This window comes from Octopus bimaculoides, chromosome 10, assembly GCF_046866305.1.
Source record: "Octopus bimaculoides isolate indiv1 chromosome 10, ASM4686630v1, whole genome shotgun sequence".
Lineage (NCBI taxonomy): Eukaryota > Metazoa > Mollusca > Cephalopoda > Octopoda > Octopodidae > Octopus > Octopus bimaculoides.
In genome coordinates, this window is record NC_142937.1 from 15,847,511 (window position 1) to 15,869,676 (window position 22,166).

Below are 22,166 nucleotides of genomic sequence, written 5' to 3' on the forward strand. Positions count from 1 at the left end.
CTTCAAAACAGTGACTCTTTAACAGCTGTTTATTGTGTCACATCTAACTGGTTAGCTTACTATTAATGCAAATAGAGAATTTGGTACATTGTGTGCATGTATTAAAAACTGGCACTCTTTTAGTTACGATGACAAGTGTTCTGCATGATCCTAACAGAACAGCCTGCTCATGAAATTAACAGGCAACTGGCTGAGCACTCCACAGACATGCATACACTTAACGGAGTTATCAGGGATATTCAGTGTGACATCAAGCATGACAGGGCTGACTTTTTGAAATACAGGTACAACTCATTTTTGCCAGCTAAATGAACTGGAGCAATGTGAAATGAAGTATCTTGCTCAAGGACACAACGTGCCACTGGGTACCAAACCCGCAATCTTAAGGTCGTGGCCAGATACTCAACCACTAAACCAAGCACTGTTACTATGTGTGTGTGCGCACATGTGTGTATGTGTGTGTATGTATATGTGTATATATATATATATATATATATATATATATATATATATATATATATATATACACACACACACACACGCACAGAGGCACAAATGCATTTCAGTGTATGGGAAAGTATTTATGCAAGCCTATGTTCGTGTGTGTGTGTGTGTGATATTTGTATGTGTAAATAAAAATAAAAATTTAAAAAACGAAGCATGAACAATCTGTTATGAACGAAGCTTACTTTATATACTGCTTTTAACTGGTTATGAAAAGGGTTTACAGCAGCAGTCTAAAAAGGTGGGGGGGGGGGGCTTTTGTTTTTAATTACAAGACAATTACAATCCACCAAATAGACTGAACGCCAGAGAATGTACAAAAACATTCAACATTAATTATTAACCACAAAAAAAAATGTTGCAAAATTTGTGCTTAAAGCTTTTGTTTGCTTGCTATGGTATTTTTTCTTGGTTTTATTTAATGTGTTGTTGTTGGAGTTGCTGGTGGTGGTCATCTTGTAGCTGTTAGATTTCATAAATGATCCTGTTGTGCCATAGGTCTTGAGGCTCATAACTTTGAGAGACACAAAAAAAAAGTTTTTTGAAAAAAAAATAAAAAATAAAACAGGAACTGTATTTCCTTTAAATGAAATTGAATAAGCAATTCTTAATATTGTAGAAGCCTTCTGCCCGCCTGCTTGCAGACATACATGTTGGCCACCTACATCTCTTCCAGTTGCAATGGTCGTGGACCATACAGAAGCACATAGGCACAATGCCAATCACCTGCAGAGAAATTAAAAACACCAATTAAAAACACTAAAATAAAAAACATTTGATTGAAATATTAATGAATGTTTTTGGTTAGGTGTTTGCAGCTAATTAACAGAAATTACTTGTCAGGGCTGCTGACTAGCTCCTGTGCGGGTGGCACATAAAAAGCATCATTCGAGCGTGATCGTTACCAGCATCGCCTTACTGGCACTTGTGCCGGTGGCACGTGAAAAACAATATTTGAGCAAGGTCGTTGCCAGTGCCGCTGGACTGGCTCCTGTACAGGTGGTACATAAAAACATTTGAGCATGGCCATTGCCAGTACCGCCCGATTGGCCCTTGTGCTGGTGGCATGTAAAAGCACCTACTACATTCTCAGGGTGGTTGGCATTAGGAAGGGCATCCAGCTGTAGAAACTCTGCCAGATCAGATTGGAGCCTGGTGCAGCCATCTGGCTCACCAGTCCTCAGTCAAACCGTCCAACCCATGCCAGCATGGAAAGTGGACGTTAAACGATGATGATGATGATGATCCAAAAATGTTGGCTACACACATGAAATGATACAAGATTCAATCTCTTGTATCACTTGGAAGTACATGAGAACACAACAAGAGTTTTAAGACTGCATAATGAAGCAGTGGTTCTCAACCATTTTTGGCTTATGGAGCCCTTTTGATTCTTATTTGACTTAGTTGGACCCTCAAAGTCAGTTGACATTTAAAAAAAAGCCCATTTTTAAAATCAAATATTATGAATTGTATAAAAGAATTGTTAAAATATTTTGTATTTTGTGGAAGTACAACCAATATATTGCACTTAAATTTTAAAAGCAAAATCTTATATGGACCTCTAAGGGCCATATAGACCCTGGTTGAGAACCAGGGTGATAAATTATGCTCCAGGTTAGCTCAATAATAGCTTCTAAGTTTAAATAAGCACAGGTGTAGCTGTGTAGTTAAAAAGCTTGCTTCCAAACCACATGGTCTTGGGTTCGATCTCACTGTGTGGCACATTAGGCAAGTGGTGTCTACTACAGGTCCAGCCCAACCAAAGCCTTGTGAGTGAATTTGGTAGATGGATTCTGAAAAGAAGACTATATTGTGTGTGTATACAACCCACAGTTAAGTGAACTAAGATGATGTCATCTTATCTTTATCAACCATTTCTCTCATGATTGAGGACATCAATGCTGGTGCCACACTGAAGATTATCCACTTCAGAAATCAATTATTTTTGTTGCTGATTTCCTGTCTTTATTTTAGTCATTGGTGATAAATTCTCTCTCCCTTATTCTTACAACCAGACCCACCCATGTTCAAGAATCGGGTGAGTGTACTGAGACAGATGCCTGATGGAATATAATGTACTTTACAGTTAAAGGTGTATCCCACTTTATTCGGGGTTGGGAGTGAATATGCAATAATATTTGTTACGTACCACCACCAGATAATTTCAAAATGTCTTCAGATAAAATTGGAGATACTTTGTCATCATCAAACATAATCCATTCATCTAAGAAAACAGATCAAAAATTAATAATGAACATTAAAAAAAAAAAAAATTTTTAATCAGGTTTTTAAAGTGATATTCTTTCAGATAGTATAAACTAATTATAGACACCCATTGTTATACAGAGCAATAACTATAAACATCAAATGTTAAAGAGTAAATAGATCTTGCCATACTGCTTCCGATCATTATTTAGCTTTTATTATTATCAAATATTAAGAAATTTAACAAAACTATTTACATTGACACATTACAATTCAAACTAGACAATCTATACTAAAAAGAAAATGATCACTGCAAACATTTAATTCTTACAAAGATTTCCTTTTACAAATGTTTTCCAGATAGCTATGTAATATTTCTTGCCAGTGGCACATAAAAAGCACAATTCGAATGTGGTCATTGCCAGTGCAGCTTGAATGGCTCCCGTGCTGGTGGCACATAAAAAGCACAATTTGGGCGTGGTTGTTGCCAGTGCTGCCTGACTGGCTCCTGTGCTGGTGGCACGTAAAAAGCACCATTCGAGTGTAGTCAATGCTCGTACCACGTAACTGGCCCTTGTGGCACGTAAAAAGCACGCACTACACTCTCGGAGTGGTTGGCGTTAGAAAGGGCATCCAGATGTAGAAACCTTGCCAGATCAGATTGGAGCCTGGTGTAGCCCTCTGGCTTGACAGTCCTTGGTCAAACCGTCCAACCCATGCCAGCATAGAAAGCAGACGTTAAACGATGATGATAATGAAATTTGTAAATGACTACAAGTTCATCCTTAAAGGATTTTTAGTGATTTAATATGCAATAGCTTTGTCTTGAATCAAAACCAGCAACAGACTCAGTTCCTGTGTAGCTTGCTCACCATTTGTTCTAAAGCACATAGTACTATTGTTTTGATATGAGCCAATGTGGAAGCCTATACGAGGTTGATGAAACTGCTAGAAATAGCAGCCAACTTTTTCTCACATGACCTCTGTATCCTCTTAAAAATTAGACACATTGGATAATGTAACTCTAGATATACTATGCTTGAAAAAGAAAGATGGGATAGTTATGACTGCTCAGTCAGGTCTTTCAGGTAGAACCAGTTAATAACTATCAATAATCACCAAATGATAAAAAAAAATACTGTTAGAGGTAAAAAAAAAAAACATTCAACATTGTCATCTACCAAGCAGTTCTCTACTTTACTACTACTACAAAGTTACCATTTCTATGGTCTCTATTTAGCAGTAATAATTTAGAGTGACTCAAGAAAAGATGAACATCCTGTATAGTGACAGGCTAAAATTGATCAATTAACTTCAAGACAAAATAAATTGTTGGCTCATTGATTCTAACAGCCTTCAATAATATTGCTATTAGAGGTTTGCAGGTCTTACCAGGATTCATTGTACTTTTCATCACTCTGAGACTGATAGGGCAAGTACCAGTAATATGATAGGGTTTACGTTAAGTGATTATACCTCACTTTGTTCCAAAATTAGATATGTCTCTTTGGTAAGAAATCAATGTTACCAAAATAATTCACTCCAAAAACCCCAAAGGAGGTAACACAAATCAGCAAGACAAGCATACAATACATATCAATTGTCAGGTAACTTTGCTGGCCACAATGGTGATTTATATATCTTGACAATAGCTTTTGATTATCTTTGCCCAGTTCATGGCACCAGAGTTAACCTAAGACTCACTAATCCTTTTAGGAGAACAGCAACATAAAAAAACTCAAGCAGCTGAAATGCTCAGTGTTTGAGAGGCCAACAATTCGGTTGTGCGTAGACTGACTGGAAATTCTGAAAGAAAATAAAGTCAACTGAACTGATAACAATTGAAAAAAATGCCAAAAAAACTCACCACCCTTCTTCCGAATCCAAGCTACATAATGTCCACTGGAACTTGAACGACCTTTGTGTGTTAGTACAGCCTTCAGTTCATAGAAGCCACTGTTGTTAGAACCTTCGTCTGAAACAGAACATTTTAAATTCTTCATTTCTTGCAGAGACCTAGAGACGTCAGAGTTAGAGGAGAGGGAAACAGGATGTTGAGACATTCATTCATTCTGCACATTAGTTTGATTTAACATTGGATGAGATTAACAATTTGGTTACACCTTTCTCATCACCATTCTAAGGTCTACTATTCCATGCTTGGACATGTCAAATGAGACTACAGTGAAGCAGAATATTCTACATCCGTATGCCCTCCCTGATGTCAGCCCTCATCTGTTTCCAAGCAACATAATAATAATCCCTCAGTCTTTAAAAACAATAAACAGCCCAGACACGTTTTTACAAAGGACTGCAAACAAATAATGCTGTTTGTACTAACAGTGAGTTTTTTTTGTTACAAATAGCATGCAACATGTCAGAACATGTCAAGAAAGCCTGGACATTCTTTTCTGGTGGATAAACACCACCATCAGGATAGGTGAGGTGAAATATAAATCACTCTCACACACACACATGTTGGGCTTCTTTCAGATTCTATCTACAGGATATTGGTCGACCTGTAGCTAATGTCAAGGATTCAAGGAACAGAAATAAGAAATTACTGTAAGAACTAAAATGAAGAATTCACAAAATATTTGTTTATAAAAAAAAAGACCTAAATACATTTACATTAGTGTCACATACCTCCAGAGAAAGAATATGCTTCCGTTTTTAACTTCCTTGCTTCAAGAGTTTTAGCGTATTCTTTGTCATATTTCGCCTGAAAGAATCACATGGAAAACAACATCCTAAGAGATGAGACACAATAAATGTGCTGTAATGACATCATTTTCAAATTAAGGAAGCCACAAGATGAACAGACAGATAAACTAATCTAAAGCAATATATGGAGTCAGTTTATTTATTTAATTATAAGAAAACTAAATGATGAGCAATTAAAATGACCAAAGAAAATATATCCTATACTTTTAATTATAAGAACAAAATTGAAATTTCAAGGGTGTAATGTTTTTTTAATATCTCAAAATCAGTAATAGCAAGCAACATTTCCCTCAAAGTAATATGGCACTCATATGTTATGACTCAGCACTAAGCAAATTATAGTAAGTACCCATTAAATTATATTAAATATCTGTTAAGTTATACTAAATTAATATTCATTAAATTCTATTAAATATTCATTCAATAAAATGTTTTCTGTATTCAGATACTATATACAAAATTTATATAAATCTCATAAAAATGAATTTTGCCTGAGAAAAAGGAAATTATAATCAATTTAGACTGAATTAAGCTACAGAGTAGAAACTGATAAAGCTGAATCTAACCTTGCTCTGTTCTTCTGCTTTTCTATCTTCCATTATTTTATATTTATCACGGGTTGGAACCAATTTTTTCTGTAATTCTTCAGTACATAAATCATAGACATCAAGGTTTAATGGGAATTTGACATCCTGAATTTTGAAGAAGAATTAAAACAGAACTAAACAATAAATAAAATGCAGAAAGAATGAATGAAAATACACAAAAATATATTTACTGAGAAATTAAATCCAAGATAGATTATAGAAAAAGAAGAAAAAAAGGCTATTGAGTAACACCATCAACATTGTTTTAATAATGTTCCCTTTTCCATGCTTGGAATTTGTTGTTGCAGATTTTTTGCAGCTGGATGCTCTTCCTGTTGCCAACCCCTCATCCGTTTCCAAGTAAGTTAATATTTCCCCATGACCAAACTTGTTTTCATGAAAGATTGGAAACAGCACACTACTTCCTTGCACCATTTGCCAGGATTAGGGCATCACCAACAGATGGTGGGTGCAGCAATGCACTGTTACAGTGCATACCCCCATTCTACTACTGATTTCTTGTCTTGACTTTGTGGGATAATTATAAAGGAGTGATACCTTCATAGGCACTGTAACAATGCATTGCTGCACCCATCATTTGTTGGTGATTCCCTACTCCTGGCAAATAGTTCAAGGAAGTAGTGCCACACAAATCGATACATACAAGTCAGGCTTCTTTCAGTTTCCATCTGCAAAATCCACTCACAAGATTTTAGTCAACCTGGTGCCATGCAATAGCACCTTAGGCAGGTGTCTTCTATAGTCCCAGGTGGTTGACAAAGCAAACTTCTTATCACATAGCCACACCTGCACCTAAAAGTCTGATGCTCAACCAACTGAGCTATGTAGGCCACAACGAAGAAACTAGAATTAACCTGTCAGGGAATACATTAGAATATTGATTCCTGGACAATTGCCCCTTGACCTTTGGATTATGACCTCACAGCATTATTTGATAAATACACATGGAAGAATGAACAAAAAATAATTTCCATCAGAAGTCATAATTTAAAAGCAAAAAAGTTGTTAGCATTATTATAGAGATAGATGAAGCACTGCCAATAGCATAAGCAAGATCTCTTAGAGAATGACAGATTAATGTGATTGGTGTTGTAGATGTAGGACTTGCAAAGGTTAAAGCAATTGGTTGCAGATAGTAAACCTCAGCTGGTTAAGTTAATAAGATAGTAGTTTACAGCTTAAAGGTCAGTGTTTCAAATTTTATTGTTGGCAATGTGCTGTGTTGATGCCAAGATAATCAACATTTGATGATGCTGTCCAACTAGATGTCAATAACTATGTTAGTATTAACGTATTTAATGAAAGGAGGATCAAAAAGCTAATTAGAAATAATTTTGTATTGAAGAAGACATTAGCTCAATAACTAATGTTATTTTCATCATTTTTGAAAGTAGGGGAGACAACTGCACACGTTTCTGTCTTAGAATCTCCTCAACAAATGATACAGTTCATCATACTAAGTAGATGTAGCTATGGCTGTGTGGGCCATGTAGTTCAATATCTAAACATGGTTTCAGGTTCAATCCCATTGTGCAGCACCTTAAGTAAGAGTCGTCTAATATAACTCCAGGCCAGTGGATTGAGTTAGATCCATTAGTTCTACAGAGAGATCCAGGTCTTATTGAACTCTTTGGAATGCTAATTCTGGAAATGACATTTTACTTAGAGAAAGAATTTGCTAAAGAATAAAAAGATAAGCTTCACCCCTTTTGTTACCATATTCCTCTTGAAATAAACCCTCTTTGTTCAAATAAATTTTGAAGTTGATGAATTTAGTAAAATAACCTTACCATTATTTGTATTTGGAACACAATTTGGCAGGAAATTTTGAAGGAAGGTTCTTCAGATTATCATAAAACTCGACACAAAAATTTGTATCAGAGAAGCAGGGGTGGTCTTAGATGGATTGGTATCAAAAGGGTTTAAGAGTAGCGTTAAGACACTACAGAAATATATATAGTGTGCAAATACCTCAAATTCTATCAAACAAACAGTGAGAAGAAAATAATTTAATGGAAACATCAATTAAAATTCCAAGTAATGAGGACAGTAATGTTCTCAGATGATGGTCTTCATTATAGCAAATATCTTTATTATGAGCTTCAAATGATGGTGACACACTAGTGGAAGAGGTATGCAAATGTCAATCAAATACATACATATATTGATGCCAGTGCCTGCTGACTGGCTCTCATGCCAGTGGCACGTAAAAAGCACTATCCGAACGTGATCAGCATCCAGGGCTGCGTGACTGGCTCCCATGCCGGTAGCACATAAAAAGCACCCACTATACTCTTGGAGCAGTTGGTGTTAGGAAGGGCATCCAGCTGTAGAAACTCTGCCAGATCAGATTGGAGCCTGGTGTAGCCTTCTGGCTTGCCAGTCATCAGTCAAACCGTCAAACCCATGCCAAGTTTGACCACTGGAGTCATTGATACCTTACAAATTGTTCCCGCTTTTTAAAACAACCTTCCTTCTTTTGATCCTTTACTTCATTAGTCAATTAGTAAGTTATCAAAGAAGTCAAGTCATTGATTTTTACTAATCAGAGACATCTTTTATGAATGACTAGCTGTATTGACTTCTAAATAAAATCAGTAAGAGCCAACTTCTATTTGGAGCCACAAACACAAAAAGTTGATTTCAACACTGCAAGTTAAGAAACATTCCTCAGTTTCAGAGTGTTGCCACTACTTCTATTAATGGTACTCTGCATGGTACCCATTTACAGCTAGGTGAACTGGAATAATTTGAAAGTATCATGACCACAGAACCAATAAGATACAAACTGCTGCTTACATCTCAGATGTTGTTTATAAACACAGTTGCCTCTGACTTCATTTTAATAAATAGCAAACAAAGACAGAGCCTTACCTTGAGAATTTTTGCATTGATTGATTCCTTTTCTTTGTAGAAAAACCTAACAAATTGGATTGATAAATAGCCAGGTAGTCGACTGATTTTACTCTAGAAATAGAAAAAAAAAAAGAGGGAAAAAGTTAAAATTAATTAGATACACATAAAAGAGAAATTTACAAGTAAACATGGTTAAAACTAAAATTGTAAATTTAATGCAAGTGTGTCTGTGTAGTTGAGTGATTTACTTCCCAACCACATTGTCTTAGGTTCAATATCAGTGCATGACATTTTCAGCTAGTGTCTTCTATTATAGAAGATGTAAATGCACTGGGTAAATAGAAATTGAAAGAATCCATCATATGTCTGTGTGCGTGCATGCATTTATATCATCATCATCATCATCATCGTTTAACGTCCGCTTTCCATGCTAGCATGGGTTGGACGATTTGACTGAGGACTGGTGAAACCGGATGGCAACACCAGGCTCCAATCTAAATTTGGCAGAGTTTCTACAGCTGGATGCCCTTCCTAATGCCAACCACTCAGAGAGTGTAGTAGGTGCTTTTACGTGTCACCCGCACGAAGGCCAGTCAGGCGATACTGGCAACGGCCACGCTCGAAATGGTGTCTTTTATGTGCCACCCGCACAAGAGCCAGTCCAGGGGCACTGGCAACGATCTCGCTCGAAAATCCTACGAAGGCCAGTCAGGCGGAACTGGCAACAGCCACGCTCAAAATGGTGCATCTTATGTGCCACCCGCACAAGAGCCAGTCCAGGGGCACTGGCAACAATCTCACTTGGCTTGCCGGGTCTTCTCACGCACAGCACATTTCCAAAGGTCTAGGTCAGTAGTCATCGCCTCGGTGAGGCCCAATGTACGAAGGTCTTGCCTCACCACCTCAGCCCAGGTCTTCCTGGGCCTACCTCTTCCACGGGTTCCCTCAACTGTTAGGGTGTGGCACTTTTTCACACAGCTGTCCTCATCCATTCTCACCACATGTCCATACCAGCGCAATCGTCTCTCTTGCACACCACAACTGATGCTTCTAATTTTCAGCTTTTCTCTCAAGATACTTACACTCTGACGGGTATTCACATTGACATTACACATTCAACAGAGCATACTGGCTTCATTCCTTGCGAGCTTACGCATGTCCTCAGCAGTTACAGCCCATGTTTCACTGCCATGTAGCATGGCTGTTTGTACGCATGCGTCATACAGTCTGCCTTTTACTCTGAGTGAGAGTCCCTTTGTCGCCAGCAGAGGTAAGAGCTCTCTAAACTTTGCCCAGGCTATTCTTATTCTAGTAGCTACACTTTCAGCGCACCCACCCCCACTACTAACTTGGTCACCCAGATAGCTCTAGTTTTTCACCCTGGAATGAGATAGAAGTTGTTTCCTGTTTGTTTACAGTCTTTATTGCACCTGAACATCTGCCACATACAAAATCTAACTTCCTAGTTAACCTGCCTTTGATATTGCTGCACCTCTTATGTGTCCATAGCTTGCACCGGGTACATCTTATAGAGTTACTACCTACTCCTTTTCTACATACTGAGCAGGGCCATCTACCTGTAGGGGTTTGTGTTTTATCTACCTTCCTACTTATTAGGATTTTGGTTTTAGCTAGGTTGACTCTAAGGCCCTTCAATTCTAGACCTTGCTTCCACACCTGAAACTTCTCCTCTAGTTCTGACAGTGACTCCGCAATTAGTGCAAGGTCATCAGCATAGAGGAGCTCCCAGGGGCAACCTGTCTTGAACTCCTCTGTGATTGCCTGGAGGACTATGATAAATAGGAGGGGGCTGAGGACGGAACCTTGGTGGACCCCTACCTCTACCCGGAATTCATTGCTGTACTCATTTCCAACCCTCACCTTACTGGCAGCATCTCTGTACATGGCTTGCACAGCTCTCACTAACCATTCTTCTATCCCAAGTTTCCTCATTGACCACCAGATAAGGGATCGGAGGACCCTGTCAAAGGCTTTCTCCATGTCAACGAAAGCCAGGTACAGAGGTTTATCCTTGGCTAGGTATTTCCTGCAGCTGTCTTACTAGAAATATGGCATCAGTAGTGCTTTTACCTGGCACGAACCCAAACTGCATCTCATCTAAATTGATTCGCTCCCTAATTAGTTGGGCTATGACCCTCTCCGTAACTTTCATAACCTGATCTAACAGCTTGATGCCTCTGTAATCATTTGTATCTAAAGCGTCACCTTTACCTTTGTAGCAGTTGACTATGGTGCTGCTACACCAGTCATTGGGTATGACTCCTTCGTGTAACACCTGGTTCATAATACGGGTGACTAGGCTGTAGCCAACACTGCCAGATATTTTGAGCATCTCTGCAGTGATTCCTGATGGGCCGGGGCTTTCCCTGTCTTCATACTCTTAATTGCTTTATCTACCCTGGTACTATCAACTCGGATAGCTGGTCCCTCTGTTGGGTCGACATACGGCAGGCTCTCTTTCTCCCATTCATTCTCTTTATTAAGCAATCTATCGTAGTGGCATCTCCAGACCTCTTTCTTTGCAGCCTCATTTAATGCAAGCGTACCATCATACATGCGAACACATTTCTCTCCTACGGCATCACTATTCTCTCTCCTACGACATCACTATTCTCTCTCCTACGACATCACTATTCTCTCTCCTACACTGTCTTGCAACACGAAATACCTCGAGTCTTTGGTCCTCACGGCGCAGAACATTGGCAAATCTTTTCTTTTCTTTTCTTATCTCTCTCTCTCTCTCATATATATATATATATATATATATATATATATATATATATATATATATATATATATATATTATACAGTCCAGTGATGGCTTAATTAGCCAAAATTTTGAAGTTACTGTCAATACAATTCTTTTTAAAGAATAATAAATTTGGACTCTACCAAATATATTGAGTAATACTTCAATTTAATGTACAAGTGTTTTTATTTTATCGTAAAATCAAACAATGTGTGTGTAGGTATGGATAGGCAAAAAAGTGTGTGCATGTGTGTGTGTATACATATACATACACATGTATATGAAGCATGATAGAGGAGATACATGGCTATTTCGCATTATATAAGAGTGGGTAGGAGCAACTGGCATGAGAGATAAAGATGGTGGTGACAAGTTACAAGGTGAACAGCAGACAGAATAGCAATCATAGATTAGGAAGGGTAGGCAGGTAAGATGGGTATTCAGAAGAGAGTAAGGAAAGCTTGACAGGGACAGATTGGGTACACAGGAAAGGCCTAGTGTGTATATATGAACATAACACTTTTAGAATCTCAAGTGTGTATGCATGTATGTTTGCACTCATTTCTATGAAACTCATGACTTACAACCAAATAAACCCATCATTTGCTGTAGTTAACTGACATGTATCATCTGCCTTTATTTCTAATGCAGCAATGCTTTCCTTTAACTGGAAAAAACTCCTCAAAAACTTTAACTTGAAAGTACCACCCAACCTAAACCAACATTGTATAATAAGCGTAATGAACTCACTGAAAAAATATACAAGCAAGGTTAAAATTCAGTCCATTGTTGGTATTGAACCCTCTTCTTAGCTTCAAATAAACTCACTGACAAAGACAGAATGTACTCACTGATTTGGTGTATTGTGCATCTCTGCCTAAAGATGGTGAAAATTTTGTGATGGTTTCTTCAAGACCCTGTAGAACAGAAACACTATTATTTAATATGAAATCAGGAAATTCTGACTTAAATTAGGTAATTTGCATACTTAATACAAGTCTTTCATGGATTGTGTTAATTTGAAAATTTCTGGCCAACTAAAAACATGTTTCATGCAACAAACCACATAAGACAAAAGTTGTGAGAGGGGAAGAATATGGGATTTTGGGAAAGATATTTCTACAATATCTATAAGTTATCTTCAAAATTCTATTTCAGCATTTCATTCTAAAAAAATTAGGAACTTGTAAAACCAGAGAATTTATCCCTTGTGATACTAAACTGTCTGAGACTGCCTTTGATTCTCCAACACAAATTTCCTATTTTGAAGTGATTTAAATTAAAACCTCCCATCAAAATTTCAGGTTATGTTTCAAACACCAGCTTAACAATGGCAAAATCATTATCATACTAAATTCTTCATTATTTTCAAAATAGAAAAAAAGGCAGCAAGTTTCAATTGAAATATGGTAACAAAAGGGTTAATTAGATGATTAAAGATGATAATGGCACCTGTGTTGGTGGCAAGTAAAAGCACCCACTGCAGAGTGGTTGGAGGAAAGGCATCCAGCCGTAGAAAACAATGCCAAATGAGACTGGAGTCTGGTGCAGCCTTCCAGCATGCCAACCTGGTTAAACTGTCTAACCCATGCCAGAATGGACAATCGACATTAAATGATGATGATTGAAAGTACAAATAAAGATGTGAATTACAAAGATAATCTTGTCAAGCCAAGTCATACTATTGTAAGGGTTAAGAGGAGTAATAAGCTGAGCTCCAGCAGAGCTGAACAAAAATAAAATGTGTCCTGTTGTAATATTTGATACTGTTTGCATTCCTTGAGCAAGGCACTTTATTTCATAATGCTCCATCTTGCTCAGCAGGAAATGAGCATCAGTCAATTGCTTGCTCATGCAGCTCTGGCTGCTAAATCACAGTGTCCCACTGAGTCAAGGGAAGAAAGTCAAGGGGCTCACAACTATGTTGACACCTAAGACAGCCAGCAAAAGCATGGGACATGCTAAATGATCCTACTCACTTGCAAATGATAGCAAAACTTTTTTGTTTGGCTTAAATTATGAAATAAATTTATCCAACAGCTAAGACTAAGGTACATGGGGTATGAAGTAAAAACCAAAATAAAATAATGGCCTCCTCTCCCTAAGAAATGCCAACAATAAGAACTGTGTATAAGAAATATGATGTTCAGCAATAGCCTTAACATAGCCATCAATGTGATATTAACTGAAGATAAATAGATTGACTTCAATATTTTATCATGAGACTAATGTAGAGTCTAATTTACATGTACAATTCTTAGTGGTTGCTTAGTCCTCCGGCATTTAAAGCAGCCATATCTGACCAAAATATTCTACATGTTTCATGTTCAAACTAGCCAGATCTGGCCTCGCACACCTACCCTACAATGTCATTCTAAAAATAAACAATCACATCAACAAAATCTCATAACTTCAAAATAGAATTAATTTAAAACAATGTGACTAAATAAGTATTACATTTGATGGAGTAATCTGAATGCTAAAGGGTTAAATATTTTATTAGAAAATTATTCACAGAAAAAAAAAAAAAAAAGAAAAAAAAAATCACTGAAATTCAAGTAAGAAATATATTTTAGAGTAGCCTAAGATATATTCATGAAAATTATAATCTTTAGAAAGGACAACAATTTTTTTTCCAGCTATATTCAAATATATATATATATATAAATACACAGACAAAAGACAATATAGAAAACTTACAGATTTTAATCCTGCTTGCATATACCTGACCTCTGCAAAAACACAATACACAAGAAGTTAATTTGATATCTCCTCTAAGTTTAAATTAATGAAATACATTGCATTATTACAGAGAATATATTTCAACTGTCATGATTAAGTACAATCAAAATCACTGAATAGTTTATTAGTGAAAGGATAAATATGAAAAAAAAAGTGGCAGGTTGGTCAACTTCAAACAATCAAGTACACAGTGAGACATATACACTGAGAAACATAACGTGGAAGAATAAGCAGTTTGAAACTTCTCAATGTAGGTGGTTTACATAGAAGTCTGAGCAATGGAAATAAAGTATATAAGCACAACTGATTCATGGAGTTAAGAAGATTCTAGATAGATGGTGACCAATGTATCATCTATTGCATACACACATTTTACATGTAGTACACAAAGGAAGAAAATGAGCACACACAAGGTTTCCAAGATGAAAGTGAATTTATTTCTAATTAAAGAAATTAATCATGCAATTTCATGACAATATCTTAACATACATTTAATCATGCTCTGCATTTTGTTTAGGTGGTCAATATAGCAATCCAGTGATGGTTATTCAAAAACAGGTAAAGACAAAATTTGCACAAATTTCTGCACACATCTACAGTAAAAAGAGATGGAACACTGATGGGTGAGTAATCATCAACAGTGGGACCATACTGTATCACTAAATACCATACTCAGTTCTCTGGCATTTTGACTACTTAACCAATAAAGAACTGGTAGTTCTAAAGATTTCTAATCCATCCTATGAACTATTTCACATGAATGGCCGTTTTATTTTTTTAACCCTTTTGTTACCATAATTCTTTTTAAATATGCTGCCTTTGTTTCAATAATTTGTTGAAAATAATGAAGAATTTAGTGAAATAAGTTTGTCATTATTAAACTGGTTATTACCAGTTCAAATATGCTTGTGGCATGTTCGAACCCTTAAGAAAGCCATTCACTGTTTTGTCATAGAGAAAATTTCTCACTGTAGACAAATGGTGTATATACACATAAATCAGCTTGCAGCGCCACCTACCCAGACTGTGAGATGCAAGCATTTCACAGAAACTGAACAGGGTGCACAGTGATTTTACATTTATACACATCACTGCTTAGTACTCCCACACTATAATTTGTTTATGGTGAGCCACCGATTAATGCTACTAGTCATCATATGATGCCTGGAATAGCATAAGAGAGACTCTCTCTCTTGTCAGCTCACAGCGCACCCTGTCTTGTTGCTGTGACTGAAGAGGAGATAACCACTCTGAAATGCTTGTATCTCACAGTCTGGGTAGGTGGTGCTGTGAGCTGATTTAGGTGTATTTACACCATTTGTCTACAGTGAAAAATTTTCTCCATGACAAACACAATGAATGGCTTGTTTACAAGTTCAAACATGCTGCAAGCATATTTGAACTGGTAATAGCATTGCTTAGCACTCCCACTTCGTATTAAGCTGGTGTTTGAAACAAATTAAAATGGAATTTTGATAAGTTTTAACTGAGATCAGTTTGAAACAAACTTTATATACAAAAACCAGGGGCAGTCTCAAGAGGGTTGGTACTGAAAGGGTTAAGCTGATTAACATTCAATAGCATTGTTTTAACAACCACTTTTCCATGCTTACATTGATCAGAGTTCACCCAGGAAGATTTTTCTTTCTATGATCAGATGCCCTTCCTGTCACCAACTCTCACCCTTTCCCAAAGATATATTCCCCATGGCCAGACGCATTTTTGCAGAATATTAAACCCTGAAACCAAGAGTTTCCACACATAAATATTTGAATGAAATAAAATTTGATAACTAACCTTTTTCAATGAAACAACTGAGCTGATAAAATTTCTCAACTGATTTTGAAACATCTTCATCTGTCATTTCACTACATTTCATTCTAGTATCAGAGTCAAGGAAATTTCACAGAAAACAATTGAATATAAACAATGGGTTGAGATTTAGGGGAGAATAACTATTGAAATATCTACTATCTGTTGAAAAGACTAAAGATTATGCTGAATAAATATGAAAAAATACAATACAATATTGTGTGTATGTATACGTATATATTAATGAAACCATAATTAAAATAAGGTTCTGGTGTCATGAGGACAGACGGACAATAAACACACTCTGCTGCTCAGTTATCAGTAATGATTACAATTGAAAAATATATATCCTGGATTGACAATGACAACAGATGTGTGTAGAATGTGTAGAATATATATATATATCATCATCATCATCATCGTTTAACGTCTGCTTTCCATACTAGCATGGGTTGGACGATTTGACTGAGGACTGGTGCAACCGGATGGCTACACCAGGCTCCAATCTAATTTGGCAGAGTTTCTACAGCTGGATGCCCTTCCTAATGCCAACCACTCAGAGAGTGTAGTGGGTGCTTTTACGTGTCACCCGCACGAAAACGGCCACGCTCGAAATGGTGTCTTTTATGTGCCACCCGCACAAGAGCCAGTCCAGGAGCACTGGCACCGATCTCATATATATATATATATATATATTGTTGGCATTCCAAAAAATTAATATATATATAGTTCATATTTGTATTTGGTTTGCAAGATTCTTGATGTGAATTCGTGTGTTGAAAGAAATATTACTGAACCTTGGGAGGGGCATTATGGCCGGTAATAATAAACACATGCACTGGTTCGGTCCTTTATTGTTATTGTTAGTTAATGGTGATTAGCCATTTTTTTACTAGTTTTTCAAACTCATATGTTAAACACTTTGGTCAAACAATTTATTGTTCAAATGTTCAGTATTGTTAATGTCATTTCTTTCTTTTTTTTTTTTGTCTATTTCATCGCATTGTTGCAATCTCTTCAATGACACGTCTCTCTAACTCCATTTCTTTTGAACTTATGTTCCAGCATTGGGGTTCATCCGAGACCTGTCCGAGATGAGTATGAGAGTGTGTGTATGTCTGTATGTGTTTATACATAAGTGTGTGCATCCGTATGTGTGTGTTTTTTAAATACTATGTCATTTTTCATATACATAAGATAGAGGTTTTGGTTTTCTCTTTTCTCTTCGCAAATGCACACTTTCATCCATATAACATTTCTCTCAAAGACAGTTTAACCGTCTTCTTTGTTTGATAAATGTTGAATAAATTTACATCTATAATATAATGTATGGCTATCTCAAGAAGTAAACACACACATGGAAATGAGTGATATTAGTGAAAGGGGTGTTCTGAAAGAACCATCTCTATCATCATCTTAACATTCACTTTTCCATGCCTGCATAGACCAAACAGCATCTGTTGAGACAGATTCCTTTGACCTTCCAGTTGCCAACTCCTATCTGTTTCTAAACAGAATCCTGTATCAAAATTTGCATAATTTCTTTGGATGTGTGTTTTATAGAGATCTTAAAACTATTAAAAAAAGAAAAGAAAAATGTGTGCACGTTCCCTCTTTCTGTAATTTTTTCGTTTTCACTTTTTTTCCCTCCAAAAGTTTTTTCGCATTTGTTATGCATATTTGCAAAGAATCACAATCTCAGATATTTAAAACAAATACACATTTTTTTCTCAGATTTGTAATCTACAATGTTTAAAACAGACACATCCAAAAAGACTTTGGAAATTATATTTTTTTGGTTCACAAGATAATTTTTGACTCTTCTTTAGGAATGCTACAGCAGTGGTTCTCAACCATTTTTTTTTTTAAATTTCTGGACCCCTTTGATTACTATTTCATTCTGGTGGGCCCCCATAGCCATTCAACATTAAAAATGAGTTTTATAGATACTTCTTTCAAAATTCCTATTTTATTTTTCACATGTTCACTTGCATAGGTTCACAATAGCATTCTCAAAGAGAACATGTTTCAGTGGCCAAAAACGATGTTAAATTAGGTAAAACATTCAAGAAAGAAATCTAACCGTTTCTTGCAATAAATACATCTAAAGCAAAATTTTGTTGTGGACCCTTAAAATACTGTGGATTCCTAATTTATTATTTTGTTTGTGTAGACCCCCAACAAAATTTTTATGGTGCCCCAGGGATCACATGGACCCTGGTTGAGAATCACTGTGCTATAGTAAAGATATTAGATTTTCATGAAATATGGTTAATTATATTCTGAACACTGAAAATCTTGCTAGGGTTGGTATCAAAAGGGTTAATAGGGGCAGCTGAAGAAAATAACAATGAACAATGTAGGATACACTACTTCAAATTCACCACCCATAAACAAATCAATAAACTTTTTGGAAGAACTCGCCACAGATTCTTCACTGGCCTGGAAATAAAACAAGCAAAATAGAAGTTACCATAAAATAAACTTTAAAAAAATTCAACTTAAAAAATACATAGACTTTAGTATATAACCAGATTTAAGAGCACTGCACAAAATATTTTGTGGTATTTGTTACGTATCTTGATCGTCCAAGTTCAAATCCCACACAGGTTAGCTTTTGTCAATGCTTTGAAGACAATAAAACAAATAAGTATCAAAGTATTGAAACTGATACAATCAATAGTACTGTTGGGGATGGTGCTCCAGTATGACCACAGTCCAATGAAACCAGTAAAATAAAGTATCATCATTTTATGTCCAATTTCAATGTAGCAGGGATTGGATCAGTTAGCACCCCACCCCAAGTGAATCTTTATTCAGTGTAGTGGCCTTTATAGGAAAGTCTTGTTTAGACAGAATGAGATGATTGGGTGCAGCTGACTGGCACTGAAGGTAAACACACACACACACAAATATATATACATAGAGATCATGAGAGTAACAGACAGACAGACGTAACCTGAGTAGACAATTTGTTGACAATGTCATCGTACACAGCCTGCAACTTATGTACAGCACAAATGTAAACAAACACACAAACCTATACATACATAAATTTGCACAGGTATGCATGCACACACACACACACACACACACACACACACACACACACACACATTCACATGTGCGTGCATAACAGGGTACTTTCAATTTCTGTGTACCACAAATCCACTCACAAGCCTTTGGTCAGCCAGTAGCTAAGTAGAAGGCACTTGCCTAAGTTACCCTCCACCAGGACTGAACCTCAAACCACAGCATTGGAAAGTGGATTTCTTAACCACACAGCCATGCCTGTGCTTATTGCAATTTTTATATTCCAACAGCAGTTAAAAGAATTCTTAAATAAAAATTAACAGATGTTGTTGCCAAGAATGAGACAAGATAATCCAAAGAGACAGTTCTTGGTGATGCAACAGTTTAGTAAATATAACAATTACTGTTTTAGTCATACAGTCACAAAGTTTGAGGGGAGGGGATGAACTAGTTGATTATATCAACCCAAATACTTTATCAACTCTGGAAGGACTAAAGGAAAAGTCAACTTTGGTGGGACATGAAGCGAGAAAACAAGGAAACATAGTAAACCATTCTACCTTTTACTCTACTGATACCATCTATCCACCCCATTTCCCTTTTATCATTTTTAACATAGGCACACAACCAGAAATTTGAGTGGGGAATAACTAGATCACCTCCACCCCCAATACATGACTGGTACTTATTAACCCCAGTATGGTGCTAAGACCGTCTACAGTTGATAACTATAATGATCTTTTATATAGACATAATGCCATTAATTTTGGGAAAGGTGAAGTCAACCCCAGTAATCAAGTGGTACTTATTTTATAGATCCTGGAATTGGTAAAAGCCAGAGATGGTCCCAGAAGGATGTGAAACCATGAGTGTAAAGAAATGGAACTAAATATCCATTTCTTACATGAACATTATCATCGTTTTAACTTTCACTTTTCCAAGCTTGCATGGGTTGGACAGGATCATTTGAGGCCAATTTTCTACTGTTGGATGCCCTTCCTGTCACCAATCCTCACCTGTTTCCAAGCAAGGTAATATTTCCTCATGGCCAGACATGGTTTTGCAGAATTCTGGAAATGAATAATGCTGCTTCTTTGATAGTGACAACCATTTACAATGGTCACACTATGTTAAGACAAGGTGACACAAAGATATACATACACAAACATATCTGTCTACATATGTATGTATAGATTGGAAGATATGTATATACGACAAGCTTCTTTCAGTTTCTAACTACCAAATCTACTCACAAGGCTTTGGTCAGTCCAATGCTATAGTAGCAGACACTTGTCTAAGGTGCCACACAATGGGACCAAACCTGAACACCTGTGTAGTTGAGAAGCAAATATTTTAACCATGCCTAAGCTTTAGTATTCCATATAGGCCTAATTATTTTCTATAACTTCAAATTATAATGTAAACACTATTTTGGTCAAATGGAGTCGAGTGACAGTCTTAAAACTAGAAGACAGAAAAGAGCCAGAAAGTATAGCAATGAAGAAAGATTACCTCACTCGGCTGGTCAACCATACTGTGTGTTAAACTTTGTTGCAGGCATCGTACTACTTCAGTCCAACACTCATTTGCATCCTAGAGGAATTAGAACAGATATTATATTAGAATTTGCATTCTGCATTGGTTTATACATTCATATATATCATTATCTAACACCAATGTTCCAATCAACCACACACACACAATCATTTACTTACAATGGAGTGGTACAGAAACAATTGTAACTAATAATAAAGCTGTACTCTATTCAATCAGCGTCTTCTTACTTGTATTATAGATATACACCATTTAAAGTACACGGTAAAAAGATATGGGGTGCTAATAGTTACTTGCTTTGGAGACACAGACCTAGGCAGGCTTTTATAACATGCCTTGTGTCTTCAAGCAATCTTCAGGCTCTGAGCACATGGTCTATTCAATTTGCAAACCAGGACACTGGTACAAGAGAAAGCACAAAAGAAAAGAAAGTAGATGCAATATATACTCCTCCATTTCTCAAAGTACATTCTAACTGTGCATGCTGCCCTTTGGCTAGCTCAAAGCTAGCAACATCTTCCTTTTCCAGAAGCCTTAACCCATTTCTATTTGTCACTTTCCCTCCTCAGAATTGAACATCTATTTTCAGTTTCACTAGGTTGTCATAAATACAGTCCTTGTAGTGCTTCTTTGGCTTATATTGTGGTCATTCCCCAAACTATAATTCCTTATAAGGTAAACTACATAGCCATAACACCAGCTTTCATCACCAGTGATGACCTTCAGAAAAAGGTCTGGATCAACTTCCAGCTGTTCTTTCAGTTCACAACATGCCTTCAGTCAAGACTACTTTTGATCTTCTGTGAGCAAATGAGGCACAAATTTTGCTGCAACTCTTTTCATCCACAATTCCTTGCTCAAAATTCATTGGCAGGAGCTCCAAGACACACAGGTCATATCAACAAGCTTATCAATTGTTCGGTGACGGCCCTCCAAGATCAGTTCATGAATTATTGTGATGTTTGGGAGGTTGATGGTCATCCTGAACAAGGTTGGTCTTCAAGTAACAAGTGACCATTCCTTAAAGTCTGAAAACCACTGGTAAACTTGTGTTTTGCTCGTGGCAGCATCCTTGTAAGCTGTTTAAAGCATGGTAACTGTTTCAGCCCCCATTTTCCCCAGCAGAAAACAGAATTTCATGGAAGCACACTGTTCAACAAACAGGGGAGACACACTGCAAAACAAAGACATGACAGTACAACCTCACATGCCACCGCCAGTTGGCAGACTGATGCCTGAGGGTTGCATCAAGTGACTTCTAGCAGCCAAAGTCTGAACTACAACTGGCTTGATCCGCCAGAGAATGTTTCCAGTTATTTCTGGGTACCCCCTTGTACCTATTATTTGTCAAGATG

At 36.8% G+C, this 22,166-nt stretch overlaps 1 protein-coding gene across 5 annotated transcripts in view; it reads right to left on the reverse strand.

Annotated features, from left to right (window-relative positions):
- Positions 1-672: 672 nt before the first annotated feature.
- The window catches only part of LOC106879652 (ubiquitin carboxyl-terminal hydrolase 14), a 39,025-nt gene continuing 17,531 nt past the window's right edge, over positions 673-22,166 (reverse strand). For all 5 annotated transcript variants that reach the window (XM_089358404.1, XM_014929317.3, XM_089358405.1 and 2 more), the window contains exons 8-18: positions 20,770-20,850; positions 18,593-18,666; positions 16,210-16,292; positions 14,371-14,402; positions 12,522-12,587; positions 8,919-9,011; positions 6,003-6,128; positions 5,359-5,434; positions 4,580-4,687; positions 2,657-2,731; positions 673-1,230 (exon numbers count right to left, since the gene is read on the reverse strand). In XM_089358404.1, coding sequence (XP_089214530.1) covers positions 1,166-1,230; positions 2,657-2,731; positions 4,580-4,687; positions 5,359-5,434; positions 6,003-6,128; positions 8,919-9,011; positions 12,522-12,587; positions 14,371-14,402; positions 16,210-16,292; positions 18,593-18,666; positions 20,770-20,850 — 879 coding nt within the window. In that variant the 3' untranslated portion in view covers positions 673-1,165. The remainder of the gene's footprint in view (positions 1,231-2,656; positions 2,732-4,579; positions 4,688-5,358; positions 5,435-6,002; positions 6,129-8,918; positions 9,012-12,521; positions 12,588-14,370; positions 14,403-16,209; positions 16,293-18,592; positions 18,667-20,769; positions 20,851-22,166) is intronic.